This window comes from Schistocerca nitens, chromosome 3 (assembly GCF_023898315.1).
Source record: "Schistocerca nitens isolate TAMUIC-IGC-003100 chromosome 3, iqSchNite1.1, whole genome shotgun sequence".
Classification (NCBI taxonomy): domain Eukaryota; kingdom Metazoa; phylum Arthropoda; class Insecta; order Orthoptera; family Acrididae; genus Schistocerca; species Schistocerca nitens.
The window spans coordinates 571,462,287-571,481,325 of NC_064616.1; the positions used below are offsets into that span (position 1 = coordinate 571,462,287).

The following is a 19,039-nucleotide window of genomic DNA, read 5'->3' on the forward strand; positions in this document are numbered from 1 at the left end:
CTCAAATAGCTTGCAAAGGTGAATAGAGGAAAAAGAACTTACGACAGTGGCCATTTTGGAGCCAGTTCTTTCCACAGTTCTTTGGTCAACATCCATCCCAGACCTGGGAAGAAGTCTGTACGGTACAAGAGATCAGGGGCAGATTCATTTACAAGACCGGCCTTTCCATTGTCATTCCAGGCTGACACACACCACAAGGTAGGATCCATGTGCAAAAGTGAGTAAGTACCCAAGAAATACTCAAAAAAATCTGGAGCAACATCGAGATCATCTGCAATACAAACTGCATACGTCAAAGTAAAAGCTATGGACAATTCTCAATGTAATTTTTCATAAAACTACATTTTCTATAAAAAAAACTAATACCGTGTTTAACACCACTTTGTAAATGTATCCTGACACACAAGTTATACACAGAAGTTATCAAGAAACTAAAATGCAAAGATAAAAAAGAACGCAAGCATCCTTATGTCTATGGAGTGGTCCTCAAACCATTCTGAAATAAAATAATGCAGAAATAATAGGGTAGTGCACTATCTTACTGTAGGTACCGACTGGCTGCAGGATTTCATAGATAAATAAAGGGACGCACATTATGAGTCTGTAGGCTCCTTCACCATTCACCAACAGGAGACTATGACATTTATCAAAGGTCCCTAAATCATCCCGTTTAAACATCCTCCACATGAGAATACTTTCATCCTCCGCCTGAATGGTTCTCTGTTTGCAAGCTGGGTGATTCACCTCATGTAATTTTCAACATACCCATACTCTGTGCCAATATGAAATATGAGTTATCAAAATAGTTGATTTTTCCCATGCTTCTAATATTCAATGGCAGTAGTCCTGCACACAAATACTAATTTTTGTGCTCTTTTGTATGCAGCAAGAAGGGATACACATGTAGGACAGTGGTTTCTGTATCCCCTTGCAAGTTCTAGGTGGTATGGTTGCTCATCCACTTTTTGCTGTCCAGTGAATTGTTATTTGGTGCACTGTATCCCACCTATCCATAGTTAAAATTTGTGATAGTCAATAGCACACCATTACAAACACATTAGTGTCTATGATAGCTAATCAGGATGCAGTGGTTTACCTGAATTAGGGTACTCTGTGGTCAACTTTGACAGGGAAGCACGTGAAAAACCCCGTGACAGCATGAAGCCTGGAAAGCATGAAGTAAGGAAGATTATGGGTTAACATCTTATTTGCAGTGAGGGCAGAGCAAGGACAAGGATGTGGCAGGAAACTGATCTTGTCTTTCTCATGGACCCATGCTCAAATTTGTCTTAAATTAGAGAAATCACAATTAACCAAAACCTACATTGCCAGGCTGCAATTTGAACCCTATTCCTCATTAAAGGGATTCCAATGTATTAATCCTGAGCTAGCTACCTTACTTGATATGATCTCAGCAGTGACTACAATCTCTGACAACATCCCTCTCACAAATTATACTGAACTATTTCATATTGAATTGAATTTTATTTGATCCTGTAAGATTACATTGTGTACAGTAAATGTACGTGTAATATAGGACATGTCAAAGTATTAAAATTCTTTATCACTTATTTTCCTACACCTTTAGCTTACATTTTTACATCACTGATAATGAGTAACAATATATACAAATTTAATGGCATAAGTATTCTGCAACACTGTAAAACTCTTTTTCAATGAGATAGTCTTTAAGTTTCTTTGCAAAGTCATTGTGAAGTACACTATCTTGCAGGGTTTTGGGCAGACTTCTTAGTAGTCTTATACCAGAGTACTGGGGTCCTTTTTCTAGCATTGCCAGTCGGTGGGGTATGCTCCGTACTTCATTCTTCTTTCTTGTATTGTGAGTGTGTACACTAGCATTTGTAATCCAGTCCTCACTAGCTTTTGTGATGTACATTATTGTTTTGTATATATACAACGATGAAAAAGTTAAGATACCTAAATTCTTCAAACAGTTTCTGCATGTTTCAGAGGTCTTTCTTCTTAAAATGGTCCTAATTGCTTTTTTTTGTAATGTGAACACTCGTTTTGTCTCTTGTTTGTTTGAGTTGCCACACAGTCACTCCATACTGTAAGTATGGTTCGAAAAGTCCATGATACACTGTACACAGAAGGTTCTTGTCTGAATACTGTGATAGTTGCATCATTAAGAATATGACAGAGCTCAGTTTCTTACAGACATTATTAATATGTTTTTTTCCATTTCAGTTCATTATCCACAAGAATACCTAAGAATCTAGCAGATTCTACTTCTTCCAGCCTTGTTCCATCAACCTCTAAATCCATGTCTACAGCCTTTTCCTTGTTTTTAAACACTGCATACATATTCTTTTTTAGATTTATAACCAGTTCATTTTCCAACAGCCATTGAGCTGTGCCATTTGCAGATATGTATGCTCTTCTCTCAAGCTGTTCCATATTTTGGTCACTATTTAGTATTGTCATGTCATCAGCATACAATATTTTCTTTTCTTCCTCCTCAACACCTATATCATTAACAAATACATTAAATAACAATGGCCCCATTACCGAACCCTGCGGCACTCCATATTTGATGGATTTGGTTTCTGATTGGTACGAGTTTCCTAATGATACATACTGCTTGCGGTTGCACAAGTATGATTTTATCCATTCACCTGGTTGCCCCCGAATGCCATAGTTGCTTAATTTTTGTATCAGCATTTCATGGTCAATGGTGTCAAAAGCCTTTGAAAGATCCAGAAACATTGCAGAGACAACCTTTTTCTCGTCTAAGGACTGTAAAATGTATTCTGTTAGACTGACAATTGCTGATTCTGTAGATTTACCCTTTCTGAAACCATGTTGTGAGGTCATGAGAATGTTATGTTTGTCCAAATAGTTAACTAATCTGGTATACATAAGCATTTCTAGGATTTTTGAGAAACCTGATATCAGTGAAACTGGTCTGTAGTTGTTGGGATCATCCTTACACCCTTTCTTGTACACTGGCACTACCTTCGTTATCTTCAGTTTTTCTGGAAAAATTGCATCTCTGAAAGAACAGTTTGCTATGTTCAGCAGTGGTGTTATTATCTCCTCACACACCAGCTTTATTACATGATTTGATATTTCATCATCACCAGCTGATTTCTTGGACTTCAGTTTCTGTATAGTTTTCCGCAATTCATCTTCCGTGACTGGTCTTAAGAACATAGTACTGCATGATCTTTTTGGTACCTTAATACCCTTCTGTTTTTGACTATTTCTTTCCAATTTTAGGTTTTCTACTACACTGATATAGTTATTATTCAGTATGTTTGCTATTTCCATACCATCTGTGACCACTGTGTTGTCTACTTTAATTGACCTAATACCTTCTTCTTTGTTTGACCCATCTTTTTCCTTTCTTTCAGCATTGATTGCATTCCAAGCTGCCTTTGCCTTGTTTTTTGAGTTCACTATAGTGGTGTCAATTGCTCTTGCTTTCGCTTCTCTTATTGTTTTTCTATACTTCTTTTTTAACATTTTATAGTTTTCAGCTTCGCCCATCCGTCTCACGTCCTGAAGCTTCCTTCGCTGTTCTAGTATTTCACTCGTAATCCACTGTGCTTGATCTTGATGCCTTTCTTGTCTCTTTACTTTGGGAAATGCTACATTAAAATGGTACTTAATTGTTGAAATAAATGCATCATATTTTTCATTTACACTCTGGGCCTGTAGGGTTTCATTCCAGGTTTCCTTACTTAACATTGTTCTAAAGATGTTGATATTTTGTTCACTGATGATCCTAATTTCTTTGGTTGTTTGTTTTGGTTCTGATACTGTGTCATTACTTCTGCAAAAGCTGATTAGTTGTCCATGATGATCAGATATTTCTGTCTGAACTACATGTGACTCATAGTTACACATATTAGTAATTATGTTGTCAATAATTGTCTCACTTTGTGAAGTCACTCTTGTTGGTGCAGTTATTGTCACTTTCATGTTATGCTGTATTAACAATTCTTCAAAATCCTGTCTTATTTTTGTGTCTTTTCCCATGTCGATGTTGAAGTCTCCACATATAATAAGATTTCTCTTCATATTCATTCTCAATAAGCTAGCAACTTTTTTTAGAAAGATGCTAATATTGCCACATGGTGACCTGTACACACAAAACACTCTAAAATCCTCTGCCACTATACCAGTAGCTTCAAAGTCTTTTTCTCTAGCTATGGGAAATTTAGCAGCTTCACTGTTTACATTCTTTGATAGAGTACCTGTTTTAATATATATACAAACACCACCGCCCTTATATTTAGATCTGCAGAAGTAACTAGCTAGTTTGTAGTCCTTTATTGCCACATTATGTATTTTACTTTCAGTTAGTCCATGTTCACTTATGCATAATATGTCTGGTCTTACTTCACTCAGGAGTACTTCTGCTTCTAATTTTTTGTTACCAAAGTATTGAATATTTTGATGAAGTACTTTTATGTAATTTTTCTTTTGTTGGTTTACATGTTGTGAGCTGAATTCTGGGGCAAATTCTTTAGTATCGTCTTTTTTTGTATGGTGCTTATATTTTTCTTTTCCAGCTGGAGTGTATGATTTTTCATCCCCTTCAGGCCATATTAGTTTCCCTTGCATCTAATGATTTTGCAGACATCTGCAAACATTCTGCTGAACGTTACAGACCCCAGTCTATTTAAATGCAAGCCATCCTTCGCTAGTGAGTTTTCACATAGGAATTTGTTTGGGTCTATAAAAATTGCCCCAAGACGATCACATTGTTCTTTAAGAGCACAGTTTATTTTGGCGATATATTTTTCACTCACCGACCTTCTGTTTATGATTCCGCTAAGTATCAGACGAGATCCTGCATACATATTTCTTGCAGAACGAATCATGTTTCTTGTTTCGCTTGCCATTTCTTCCTCACTGCTGCTCCTTAACGAATTCGTCCCAACATGTATAAACACCCCATCATAGTTATGTCTGGTTTCAGAATCTGGTTCTGTAGTATCTTGTCTTGCATTTACCATATTTTTAAAATGTTTACCGAGTTGATGCGTTCTAATACCAGGTCGTACGTCGATCTTGCAATTTGGGACAGCGATATTCTTCAGCAGCGAATCGCCAATTATTAAAAAGTCATTTTCCTTTTGTTGCGTATCTGGCGCTTTGTTTTTCCTTTTGCTGTATGTCACCACCTTCCATTTATATTTATCTTCCGGTTTTTGGCTTACTGAGTTTACCGAGACATCAACGGGAACACTTGAAATGTTGTTTTTAAAGTACGATCGGTCATTCGTATTTTCGCGATCTTCTTGCTTTTCCGTTTGATGGCTTTTACACACACAGGACTTCTTTTCTTGTATTAATGTATCGTTTTCTTTCTTGATGGTTGAAAGTTCGGTTTTTAATGCCTCAATGTCACTTCGTAGTAACTTTATAATTTCGTTTTTTGTATCAACTGCACTTACAAGATCGGCCGTTTCGTCACGTAAACAACCGTGACATGTCCACGGAAAATCATCGCTGACGAACTTTAGATTTACTTTCGCGCACTTTTCGTGTAACCAGAAGTTGCATTTGATACACAGAATACCCTTCATCACACGCTTTTTACATTCTCTACACGAAGAACTGTTCATTTTTTGCCTTTTTAACGAGAGAGAAGCGTCACTACACTTTCCTATCGGCAGTGACAAAAGTTCTCTCTTTCCAACACAACAGTTGTCGCTAAGTCAGTTACTTGTAACTGTAACTGGAAGAATAAACTGGAAAGTTAGAATTTCTGGTATTTCTTTCCTCAAATAACCATGGCAAAATTAATGGAAAAGAAGATTGTACAGTTTCCTATCATCCAAAAATGAAGAGGAGCAAGGAACATAAATCACACTTGCTCCCCAATTGATTGAAAAACTTTTTCCACTTCTTCTTCTTCTCTAAGGAAGTTAATCAGTAATCACTTATAGTGTTTATAAGGCCAATCTGTCCTGCTAATGCATGCGCTTAGCTCAAACATTCTTTCAGCTGTCCCACTCACTTAGCTGTTGTAAGAATAAATCCAGTTGATGTACAACATAGAATACAATGTCTTTTTTAATGTTAACTAGTTTATCTACGTGATGGAATATGAGGATCTGGTTACAAAATGTTTTATTTATTAAAGCAAAATGCATCAACAATCCTCAGGTGCTCCTTAGAATCATAACATACCATTACTTAGGTTGTTGAGCATTTCAAAGCCTGTTATCAAAATTCCTAAATTTCTAACAAACTACTTTAAAATATTACTTTGTCAAAAAATTAAAGTGAAACAGCTCATATTATTAAGAAAATATTTGTGATCTGCGGCTTTCCCAGCTACATGCTTCTTCCATGGTTCTAGGTATACTGCCAGATCCAATCACCCAAAGTTCATGACATTTTGACAGACAACCGTTCCACCCTCATCAGGTGGCGCTGATGGAATGAAACGTCTTGTGAAGGCTCAAAGTATTTATACCTGCCAGTCCAGAGTTTAGGTCTCGCGGGCACCGTGCCATGCTTGGTGTGGGGCTGTGTGCGGCTGTGACAGTGGCTCCCATCCCTTGCTCATTTGGAAACCAGTGTCTTTGTTGATTAAATAATCAGTCACATGAATTTCAATTGCCTCTTAGAAAATGAAGTCCCACCATTTATCAGACGTAGCCAGGACTTTTGTTTGCTGTTAATTCATTTTATATCCATTTTAAATGTAGTATTCTGCTATTGCACACTTTTGGGCTGAAGCAAGCGGGTGTGGCACTCACATCCTATACATCGATCTTCAGTTGCATGGATCATTTGTGCAATATCTTCTCCAATGTCTTTTCCATTCCCACAGAACCCAGCACATCCCTGTTATTCTGAGACCAAGGTCATATTTCTCCGTTCCTAATAAAGCTTGTGTTTTGGCTGGCGGGCAGAAAACTGGCATTTTATTTTGTCAAAAACTGGCAGACTAATGTGTAAACACCACATAATGACAGTTTTCCACCTGCCAGTCAAAACATGAGCTTTATTAGGGACAGCGAAAGATGATCTGGGACTTTTTTTTTTTAAAAAAAAAGGCAGGGGTGTACCAAGTTATGTGGGAATGAGGAAAAACTTACATTGGGCAAACAATCTGCACGACTGAAGATCGACCTATAGTACGCGAGTGCCACATCAATACACTGCAGCCCAATAAGTCTGCAATAGCAGAACACTGCACTGAAAATGGACATAAAATACATTACCAGTAAATGAAAGTCCTGGCTACCATCAATCAATTTTGAGACTGTATTTTCAAAGAGTCTGCTGCTCATGGTCTCGCGATAGCATTCTCGCTTCCTGAGCATGTGGTCTTGGGTTCGATTCACGGTGTGGTCAGGGATTTTCACCTGCCCCGAGATGGCTGGGTGTTGTGTCATCTTCATCATCACCATTCATCCCCATTACGGTTGGAGGAACGCAACGGCAAACCACGTCCATTAGGACCTTGCCTAGTACGGGGGTGTGGGTCTCCCACATTGTTCCCCTACGCTCTGTCATTAAGCATGGGACTTCATTTCCATTTTTCAATTTTCAAACAGGCAATTGAAATTATAATGACTGACAATTTAATCAGTAGGGACATGGAGCTAATACTAAGCACCATGAAAGCAAAAAGTGACACCTGGATGCAAGATGCACAGAGATGGTGCGTGGAAGGCAACTGACGCTCTCCCCTCCACCATCGTAGCTGCACACGCCCCCCACAATCAGGGCCGGCAGGGCCTGACTTCTGGACCAGCAGGTATAAATACCGCAAGCTCGCAGAAGACATTTCATTCCATCACCACCACCCGATGGTGGAAGGACAGCTGTCTGCCAAATTATCATGGACTTTCGACAGTTGGATTTGGCAGTACATCCAAGAACCATGGAAGCAAGAAAATACTTGCCATGCCATATTACTGCACAATGCTTTTTGATTGTGTTCTATGTCCTTACAGTGCAAGAAGTTTCATCAAACTGAATCAGTGTGTGTGTGCGCGTGCATGCACAAGATTCGTACTCTTGGATGTCAACGACTGTTAATAAAACATATCTGCTAAATACCCAATTTGCAGTGTAAGTAACATTGCTTTTGTGTCAGATGTAGTGCCTGACATTTTCTGGTAATGCTAGAAAATGTCTGCAGTGAACAGATCTTCCACTGTCACAGAGTCTACTACTTTTGATGAAACTTGCAAGGTGTGAAGACAAAGGTCAGGGTAAAAAGAAAAACAAACAGTTCCATAGTAATGAAACCATTTCAAGCCAATATACTTTAAATGCGCAGCAGAAAGTACTCATTCTGAAGAGTGGCAGCTTTGTTTTTATACTCTTTTAATGTCCCAAAACTTAAATACGTATACTGTTTTCCAATTATTGAGTGATGTTCACAGCAAACATGTCAAAGAAGTACTACATAAACTGCTGCAAAGATTTTCTTCCATTGTTGTTTCCAGAGCTCATATACAACAGTGTGCCAAATTTAAGGACAAAAGTAACTTTTGCATGATGCATCACTGCCAAGCTTGATGAAACATGGACCATTATACGAGGAACTGCTGCAGTATGATACAGGAAGTAACTGAAAGAAATACACAATGAGGCAAACAGAAATAATGCTTTTATTGAGAGTCAATATTTACACTGACGTCACCAAAATTCACAATGGTCTCCTGGATATAACAAAAGGCGCAACATGGCTCATAATGAGGCATGTGATCACCACGGGTGGCAGTGCATGCTCTGCAATGTGCTTCCATACTGCCACCAAGGTTGGTAGAGAGTTCTTGTGGCAGGGCCTTCCATTCCTCCGCATTAGTGCACATGGAGGTGCCACAATGCATCTCCCTAGTGCATCCCACATGTGCTCGATGGGATTTAAGTCGGGGGAACAGGCAGGCCACTCCACTCGCCAAATATCCCCTTGTTCCAAGAACTACTCCACCCGTGCTGTTCAATGCGGGTAAGTAATACTGCATCTACCCTGAGGCGCCAAAGAAACTGGAATAGGCATGCATATTCAAATACAGTGATATGTATACAGGCAGAATATGGCACTGAGGTGACAATGCCTATATAAGACAACAAGTGTCTGGCACGGTTGTTAGATCGGTTACTGCTGCTACAATGGTAGGTTATCAAGATTTAAGTGAGTTTGAACGCGGTGTTATAGCCAGCACACAAGCAATGGGACACAGCACCTCCGAGGTAGTGATGAAGTGAGTATTTTCATGTACGATCCTTTCATGAGTGTACCGTGAATATCAGGAATCCAGTAAAACATAAAATCTCTGACACTGTTGCAGCTAGAAAAAGATCCTGCAAGAATGGGAGCAATGACGACTGAAAAGAATAGTTCAATGTGACAGAAGTGCAACCCTTGCACAAATTGCTGCAGATTTCAATGCTGGGTCATCAACAAGTGTCAGCGTGCAAACCATTCAACAAAACATCATCCATATGGGCTTCCATTGCTGAAGGCCCACTCATGTACCCTTGATGACTGCACGACACAAAACTTTGCTTCTCGCCTGGGCTCGTCAGCATCGACATTGGACTGTTGATCACTGGAAATAAGTTTCCTGGTCGTATGACTCTCGTTTCAAATTGTATCAAGTGGATGGACATGTATGGGTATGGAGAAAACTTCATGAATCCACGGATCCTGCATGTCAGCAGGGGAATGTTCAAGCTGGTGGAGGCTCTGTAATGGTGTGGGGTGTGTGCAGTTTGGAGTGATATGTGATCCCTGATAGGTCTAGATACAACTCTGACAGGTGACACATACACAAGTATCGTGTATGATCACCTGCATCCATTCACATCCATTGCGCATTCCAACGGACTTGAGAAACTCCATCAGGACAATGCGACACCCCACACATCCAGAATTCCTACAGAGTGGCTCCAGGAACACACTTCCGAGTTTAAACCCTTCTGCTGGCCACCAAACTCCCCAGACATGAACATTATTGAGCGTATCTGGGATGCCTTGCAACATGCTGTTCAGAAGAGATCTCCACCCCTTGTACTCTTACGGATTTATGGACAGCCCTGCAGGATTCATGGTGTCAGTTCCCTCCAGCACTACTTCAGACATTAGTTGAGTCCATGCCATACCGTGTTGCAGCACTTCTGCATGTTCGTAGAGTCCCTACTTGATATTAAGCACATGTACCAGTTTCTTTGGCTCTTTGGTGTATATAAATGAACTCAGGGTCAAATGCTCTACTGAAAAGACTCATACGGGAAAGGAGTACAGTGTCACAATCACATTGACAGTTGAGAAGACCATGTTCAAATATTTAAATGTCAGCATGTCCATACAACATTATTCCTCCATACACCCTAACACTTTGAACACCAAAACCATCTTGTTCGACAACATTCTTGGGTGCACTGCATGTTCCCACCTCTTGCCATATGAAGGTACACCAAGATTCACTATCCGGGCTTAATCTACTCTCATCTGAGATGAAGATGTGACTACTCCTCATTGGTCCAGTCTCTATACTCCTGGCATCAATTCAAACAGTGCTGCTGATGTACGGGTGTAATTGAACACTATGATACTGGTTGTCGGGCACAGAGATCACCCCCATGCACTCACTATGTCACTGTGGAGCATGAGATTGCATGACCTGCAGCCTTATTAAATGTTTCCAATTGCATCCACTGTTTGTTGTGGGTCCCTTCCTGCCTGCTGCACTATGTAGCAGTCGTCTGCTGCTGTAGTTGACCATGGTCGACCACCACCTTTCCTGTGAGCAGTAATACCTCGGGTTCAGAATGCTCCACATGCATGTGAAACAATGCTGAAACCAATACCAAATTCCTGTCTACACACGTTACACTTTATCCTTCTTCCAGTTTTCCAATAATACTTCCCCATGTGAAGGTATCCAAACATTATCTCGAGGCCATGTCGTGAGGAACACCACCACAGTGCACTGTGACTGCTTGCTGACTGACAAATACTGCCTTTTCCTGCTCCTTCTACTGCCCCATGTTGTGGGGCCACTCCCGTATGGCACTATAGTCACTGCAAGCCAAGTGTAATCCAGCTTTCTGTGCACGAATTGTATACCTCTACTTTAAATCTTTTCCACAGAGTAGTTAATATGTTATGATACTTTATCGATCCCATCCTTCAGTTTTAAAGAGCATTGTGTTATTGTTCGACTGTTATAAGAGGCATTCAAATGAATATAAGATGATGGATAAAAAGTAAGTAAACTGTTTATTATTTCAAAAGTAATTGCCGTATCTGTTAATACATTTGCTCCACTGTGAGACAAGATGATCAATTCCTTCATGGAAAAATGTTTGTGGTTGCCTATGGAACCATGATTGTACCCAGGTGTGGCAGGTTTGTCAAATGTGTGGGCCTGCCCACATGGTGCCAAGGTGGTATAGAGTACGCTGCAGAAGTTTGGCTGGAAAGCCCTTACACATTCTCCATGCAGTCCTGATCTCTCCCCATGCAATTTCCATACTTTTGGAGCCCCAAGAAGACATTCATGGCAGCCAATTTGCTTCAGATGTTGATTCATTATAATTATCACCTAAATACAGTGAATTTCACAGAATTAAGTATTTTGTTATGTTGACGATGTATTTTACATTTTTAGCTTTTGGTTAAACTATGTAGCAACGAGATTAATATTTGTTAGACAACACAAACAACTGCATATTCCTTGAGGAATAGGTTTTCTCTCAACATAAACTTTTGTCATGCCTATGTGACCCAAGTTGCCTGCCTTTCAGAACCAAGACAGTTCTGTCCAGTTAAAGCCACTAACAAGAGATGCCTTCAGCCATGCTGGAGCATGGGGAGGAGGGAATAATGTTTGGTCATTGTAGAGTTCTGGAGAGCAAAACACAGTCACTTGATTCTCTTGTAATCCAGACCTTGACTAGAGCAGAAATCTCTCTTGGGAGACAGAGCCTCTGGCTCTGCACTCTGTGAACTGCCACCTCTCCCTCTTCCTATTCCCATAACCAGGCCCCAATCTGAGACTGGCAGCCACCCTGTAACTTCCACTCTCCAGGATGATCCCTCTCTGTATACCATCATTTTGAATAAATCCGAATATTTCTAAGTAGCTCTTTTACTTTTATACACCTTTCCAATGCTGACATCAACCCCACTCCACATCCTACGCAAATGCAAACATAATGACATCAATCATGTCAACCAGCATGGATTTCGAAAACCTCGATCGGGTGAAACCCAACTCACACTTTTGTCACATGAATTCTTGAAAGCCATGGATCAACGCAGTCAAGTAGATGCAGTATTTCTCTATTTATGAAAATCTATTGACTTGGTAACACATCTATGCTTATTATAAAATGCACGACTGTGTGGGGTATCAAACTAAATCTGTGATTGGACTGAAGATTTCTTGGTAGGGAGGACAGAGCATGTTAACATGGATGGTGATTCACTGACTAACTAACGCATGTATGCCAGGGAAGTACATTGAGATCCTCGCTGTTCCTGTTGTAGATTAATGACCTTGTGGATAATATTAATAGTAACCTCAGACTTTTCACAGATGATGCATTTATCTACAATGAAGTAGTGTTTGAAAAAAGTCTCACAAATATTCAGTAGGATCTAGTAAGATTTCAAAGAGATGCAACGACTAGCAACTTTCTTTAAACATCCAGAAGTGTAAAACTGTGCACTTCACAACTGAAAAAATGTAGTATCCTTTGACTACAGTATTAATGAATCACAACTGGATTCTGATTGCAGGTGTACAAAATGGAGCTACCACATAGGCTCATGAGGCCATTGTGGTCTAGTGGGCAGCCAGCACGGTAGCTCAGCGAGTTTGGTCAGAGGGTTTAGCTAGTAATAAAAAACTGAGTGAACGGATCTATGAACAACATGAACTAGTGTCATCGGACGTCTGCCACGAACAAATTCAATGAACAGGTGATTACAGGGTTATAAATACAAAATCAAATAGGGGTAATGCAGGAGTAGGTTTAATAATGAATAAAAAAATAGGAGTGTGGGTTAGCTACTACAAACAGCATAGTGAACGCATTATTGTGGCCAAGATAGACACAAAGCCCATGCCTACTACAGTAGTACAAGTTTATATGCCAACTAGCTCTGCAGATGATGAAGAAATTGATGAAATGTATGACGAGATAAAAGAAATTATTCAGGTAGTGAAGGGAGACGAAAATTTAATAGTCATGGGTGACTGGAATTCGTCAGTAGGAAAAGGGAGAGAAGGAAACATAGTAGGGAATATGGATTGGGGGGAAGAAATGAAAGAGGAAGCCGCCTGGTAGAATTTTGCACAGAGCATAACTTAATCATAGCTAACACTTGGTTCAATAATCATAAAAGAAGGTTGTATACCTGGAAGAATCCTGGAGATACTAAAAGGTATCAGATAGATTATATAATGGTAAGACAGAGATTTAGGAACCAGGTTTTAAATTGTAAGACATTTCCAGGGGCAGATGTTGACTCTGACCACCGTCTGTTGGTTATGAACTGTAGATTAAAACTGAAGAAACTGCAAAAAGGTGGGAATTTAAGGAGATGGGACCTGGATAAACTGAAAGATCCTGAGATTGTGCAGAGTTTCAGGGAGAGCATAAGGGAACAATTGACAGGAATGGGGGAAAGAAATACAGTAGAAGAAGAATGGGTAGCTCTGAGGGATGAAGTAGTGAAGGCAGCAGAGGATCAAGTAGGTAAATAGACGAGGGCTAATAGAAATCCTTGGGTAACAGAAGAAATATTGAATTTAATTGATGAAAGGAGAAAATATAAAAATGCAGTAAATGAAGCAGGCAAAAAGGAAGACAAACGTCTCAAAAATGAGATCGACAGGAAGTGCAAAATGGCTAAGCAGGGATGGCTAGAGGACAAATGTAAGGATGTAGAGGCTTGTCTCACTAGGGGTAAGATAGATACTGCCTACAGGAAAATTAAAGAGACCTTTGGAGAGAAGAGAACCACTTGTATGAATATTAAGAGCTCAGATGGCAACCCAGTTCTAAGCAAAGAAGGGAAGGCAGAAAGGTGGAAGGAGTATATAGAGGGTTCATACAAGGGTGATGTACTTGAGGACAATATTATGGAAATGGAAGAGGATGTAGATGAAGATGAAATGGGAGATAAGATACTGCGTGAAGAGTTTGACAGAGCACTGAAAGACCTGAGTCAAAACAAGGCCCCGGGAGTAGACAACATTCCATTAGAACTACTGATGGCCTTGGCAGAGCCAGTCATGACAAAACTCTACCATCTGGTAAGCAAGATGTATGAGACAGGCGAAATACCCACAGACTTCAAGAAGAATATAATAATTCCAATCCCAAAGAAAGCAGGTGTTGACAGATGTGAAAATTACCGAACTATCAGTTTAATAAGTCACAGCTGCAAAATACTAACGCGAATTCTTTACAGACGAATGGAAAAACTGGTAGAAGCGGACCTCGGGGAAGATCAGTTTGGATTCCGTAGAAATGTTGGAACACGTGAGGCAATACTAACCTTACGACTTATCTTAGAAGAAAGATTAAGAAAAGACAAACCTACATTTCCAGCATTTGTAGACTTAGAGAAAGCTTTTGACAACGTTAACTGGAATACTCTCTTTCAAGTTCTGAAGGTGGCAGGGGTAAAATACAGGGAGCGAAAGGCTATTTACAATTTGTACAGAAACCAGATGGCAGTTATAAGAATCGAGGGGCATGAAAGGGAAGCAGTGGTTGGGAAGGGAGTGAGACAGGTTGTAGCCTCTCCCCGATGTTATTCAATCTGTATATTGAGCAAGCAGTAAAGGAAACAAAAGAAAAATTCGGAGTAGGTATTAAAATTCATGGAGAAGAAGTAAAAACTTTGAGGTTCTCCGATGACATTGTAATTCTGTCAGAGACAGCAAAGGACTTGGAAGAGCAGTTGAATGGAATGGACAGTGTCTTGAAAGGAGGATATAAGATGAACATCAACAAAAGCAAAATGAGGATAATGGAATGTATTCAAATTAAATCGGGTGATGCTGAGGGGATTAGATAAGGAAATGAGACACTTAAAGTAGTAAAGGAGTTTTGCTATTTAGGGAGTAAAATAACTGATGATGGTCGAAGTAGAGAGGATATAAAATGTAGACTGGCAATGGCAAGGAAAGCGTTTCTGAAGAAGAGAAATTTGTTAACATCGAGTATAGATTTAAGTGCCAGGAAGTCATTTCTGAAAGTATTTGTATGGAGTGTAGCCATGTATGGAAGTGAAACATGGACGATAAATAGTATGGACAAGAAGAGAATAGAAGCTTTCGAAATGTGGTGCTACAGAAGAATGCTGAAGATAAGGTGGGTAGATCACGTAACTAATGAGGAGGTATTGAATAGGATTGGGGAGAAGAGAAGTTTGTGGCACAACTTGACTAGAAGAAGGGATCGGTTGGTAGGACATGTTTTGAGCCATCAAGGGATCACAAATTTAGCATTGGAGGGCAGCGTGGAGGGTAAAAATCGTAGAGGGAGACCAAGAGATCAATACACTAAGCAGATTCAGAAGGATGTAGGTTGCAGTAGGTACTGGGAGATGAAGAAGCTTGCACAGGATAGGGTAGCATGGAGAGCTGCATCAAATCAGTCTCAGGACTGAAGACCACAACAACAACAACAACATAGACGAAATAAGATAAAAAAAGGGTTGAACACTAGACTCTAGCTCTGGAGGTCCCAGGTTCAATACCAGATAAAAGCAATTAATTTTCTTCATTCAAGTCTCTCCAGGACAACCCCAGGTCCACTCAGCCTGCCATTACATGAGTACTGCAGATTTTTCTTGGGAGTAAAAGACGGTCTCAGCAATGAGCCTGCCCCCCTTACATTACATTACATTACATTTATCGTTTTCCATGGATCCCTTGGAGAGAAGTCTCTGCGATATGGAAAGAGTCAAAGGTTTTTTTTCTTTTTTTTCCTCAGATATATGGATATTGTTCAATTCTAATGCAGAGAGAGTTATGAGCTATAATCATTGTGAAGATATTCATCGATGGAGTAGAAGGAGTTGGCCAACAGGAAGTTCTTTAATTCACTCTGAAACCAATCTTTATCACTTACAAGACCTTTCATATGCTCTGATAAGTTATTGAATATATGAGTACCCATGTATTTGACTCTTTTTTGTACTAATGTTAAGCTTTTATAGTCCTTATACAGATTGTTTTTGGATCTGGTATTATAATCATGTTTTGCATTTTTTGTTGTAAAAAAGGACACGTTGAAAATGACAAAGGACATCAATGAGTATATGTACTGAGAAGTAGTAGTTAGAATACCAAGTTTTTTAAAGAGGTCTCTGCATGATGATCTAGGACTGACACCAAATGTAATTCTAATGACTCGTTTCTGAATTTTGAAAATGTTCTCTTTGTGAGATGAGTTACCCCAAAAGATGATTCCATAACTCATTAGTGAAAGGAAGTAGGCTGAATAAAATAACTTCTTCATTTTTAAATCACCTATTTGTGCTATCATGAGTACTGTAAATGTTGCTGAACTATGGCGTTTCATTAAGTCTAGAGTGTGAGTTTTCCAATTTAGGTTGTGGTCAATTTGTAGCCCTAAAAATTTAAAACTGTCTACAGCTTTAATTTCATTGTTTGAATACATTATACTTATAGGGCCAGGTATTCTTTGTGAGGTACTATACTGTATGTACTGGGTCTTGTCAAAATTCAGTGACAATCCATTTGCTGTGAAACACCCATTGATACAGATATTTCATTAGCTGATTGCTCAGTGAGATCACAGGTACTGTTTTTTATACCAATACTTGTATCATCTGCAAATAAGACAAAATTTGCATTTTGTGACACTGCGTATGGAAAGTCATTAATATATAATAGGAACAACATGGGACCTAGAATAGAGCCCTGGGGCACCCCCTTGTCTGATGGTTTCATATTTTGAATGACTATTGTTATGTGGTAAGCCTGACACACACACACACACACACACACACACACACACACACACACACACACGAGCCTGCTACTCTTGTTATCCCACAATATTTTAACTTTTGTATAAAGATGATATGCTTAACACAATCAAAAGCTTTAACCAGATCACAGAATATTCCAAGTGGTAATAACTTTTGATTTATTGATTCTAATATATCATCTGTAAAAGTGAATATAGCTTGATCAGTTGACAGTCCTTTCCAAAATCCAAACTGATTGCGAATGAGAATATTTTTCTGTACTAAGTGTTTATAAAGTCTATTGTACATAACCCTTTCAAGCACTTTTGAAAATATTGCCAATAATGAAATGGGAAAGAAGTTTTCCACTGATGATTTGTCTCCTTTTTTGTGTAATGGTTTGACAATAGCATATTTAAGCCTATTTAGAAAAGTACCACAGTGGAGGGATTCATTACATAAATAATTCAGTCTGTCACAAAGATCTGAGGAGCAACATTTAATTATGGTAGTGCTGATTTCATCATAACCACCAGAACATTTGTTTTTAAGAGAGCTAATAATATTAGAAATCTCTTTCGGTGAGGTAGGTTATAGTTGAATTTTGTTAAACTTCTGCGGAAATGAATTTTTTAAATATTTTAAGCTGTCTGCTAAGGAACTATGCAAACTTAAGCTGTCTGCTACTGAAAGGAAAAAGTTGTTGAAAGTGTCTGCAATTTTTGAGGCATCTGTAATCAACTCATTATTTACATTTAACATAATTTCCTCATTTGCCTGATTAGTTTTTCCTGTTTCACTTTTTGCTATGTTCCATATAGTTTTTATCTTGTTATTACAGGCATTTATTTTTTCTTGAAAATAAATACATTTTGAGGTTCTGATTACTTTGTTTAGAATTTTACAATATAATGTGTTATGTGACTTAGCTCTGTAGTCATCATTTTCCCTTGACATTAAGTACAGTCTTCTCTTTGTTTTGCAAGATACTTTTATTCCATTTGTAAGCCAAGGTTTTGAAACATTTAATCTATTTGCTTTGATTACTTTCTTAGGGTAGCAGTTTTCACTGTCACTATTTTTCATTTATCCCGGGTGAATTGTATACATCTTTCCTGTTTGTATTCTTCAAACAGCTTTTTATACCTTCAATTCCTGTTTCATTTATTATTCGTATAATTTCCCACTTCCTGTTATTAGTTGAATCAGATCCCACTATATTAAATGTAAGCAACTGGGCATCATGATCTGAAAGGTCATTAAATATTGGATTTAGACTACGATTTGCTAATGTGGTAGTATCTATGAAAATGTTATCAATAGCAGTGCTGCTGGTACCCATAACCCTGGTTGGGAACTGTACTAAGGGAATCAGATTATAAGAAGTGGTAAGATACTAGTATGGATCTTGAGTAACTATCCTCCAGAAAATTTAAATTAAAATTCCTTCCTAGTGCCACAGAAAAGGTTAAATCGTGGGTAAAGTAGGTAGCAGACTATGGTTTATTGGTAGAATACTAGGGAAATGCAGTCAGTCTACAGAAGAGGTTACTTACAAATCACTACTACTAGAATACTGCTGAACTGTATGTGACCTGTACCAAATAGGACTAACAGAGGATACTGACTGCATACAGAGAAGGGTGGCATGAATGGTCCCAGGTTTGTTTGACCTGTGGCAGTGAGACACAGAAATACTGAAGAAACTGAACTGATGTACACTGGAAGACACACACAAACTATCCAGAGCAAGTCTATTTACAATGTTTCAGGAGCCATCTTTAAGTGATGAATTGAGGAATATACTACGACCCCTTACATATCACTCCCATACGGATCACAACGACAAGATTGGATTAATTACAGAACACATGGAGCCATTTAAACAGCCATCTTCCTGTACTCCATATGTGAATGGGATGGGAAGAAGCCCTAATAATTGGTACAATGGAAAGAATCATCTGCAACACGCTTCACAATGTGTTTGCAAAGCTTTAAGTGTAGATGTAGGTGTAGGGATTTCATAAAACTATTACACAAAGATATTTCTGTAAACACACTAGAAACAGATTG

At 38.9% G+C, this 19,039-nt stretch overlaps 1 protein-coding gene across 2 annotated transcripts in view; it reads right to left on the reverse strand.

Moving 5' to 3' along the window:
• The window catches only part of LOC126248479 (alpha-1,3-mannosyl-glycoprotein 2-beta-N-acetylglucosaminyltransferase), a 101,718-nt gene that overhangs the window by 47,655 nt on the left and 35,024 nt on the right, over nt 1–19,039 (reverse strand). The window contains exon 7 of one of the 2 annotated variants that reach the window (XM_049949497.1): nt 43–283. In XM_049949497.1, the coding sequence (XP_049805454.1) occupies nt 43–283 (241 nt within the window). The remainder of the gene's footprint in view (nt 1–42; nt 284–19,039) is intronic. The other variant, XM_049949498.1, reaches the window with a different exon arrangement.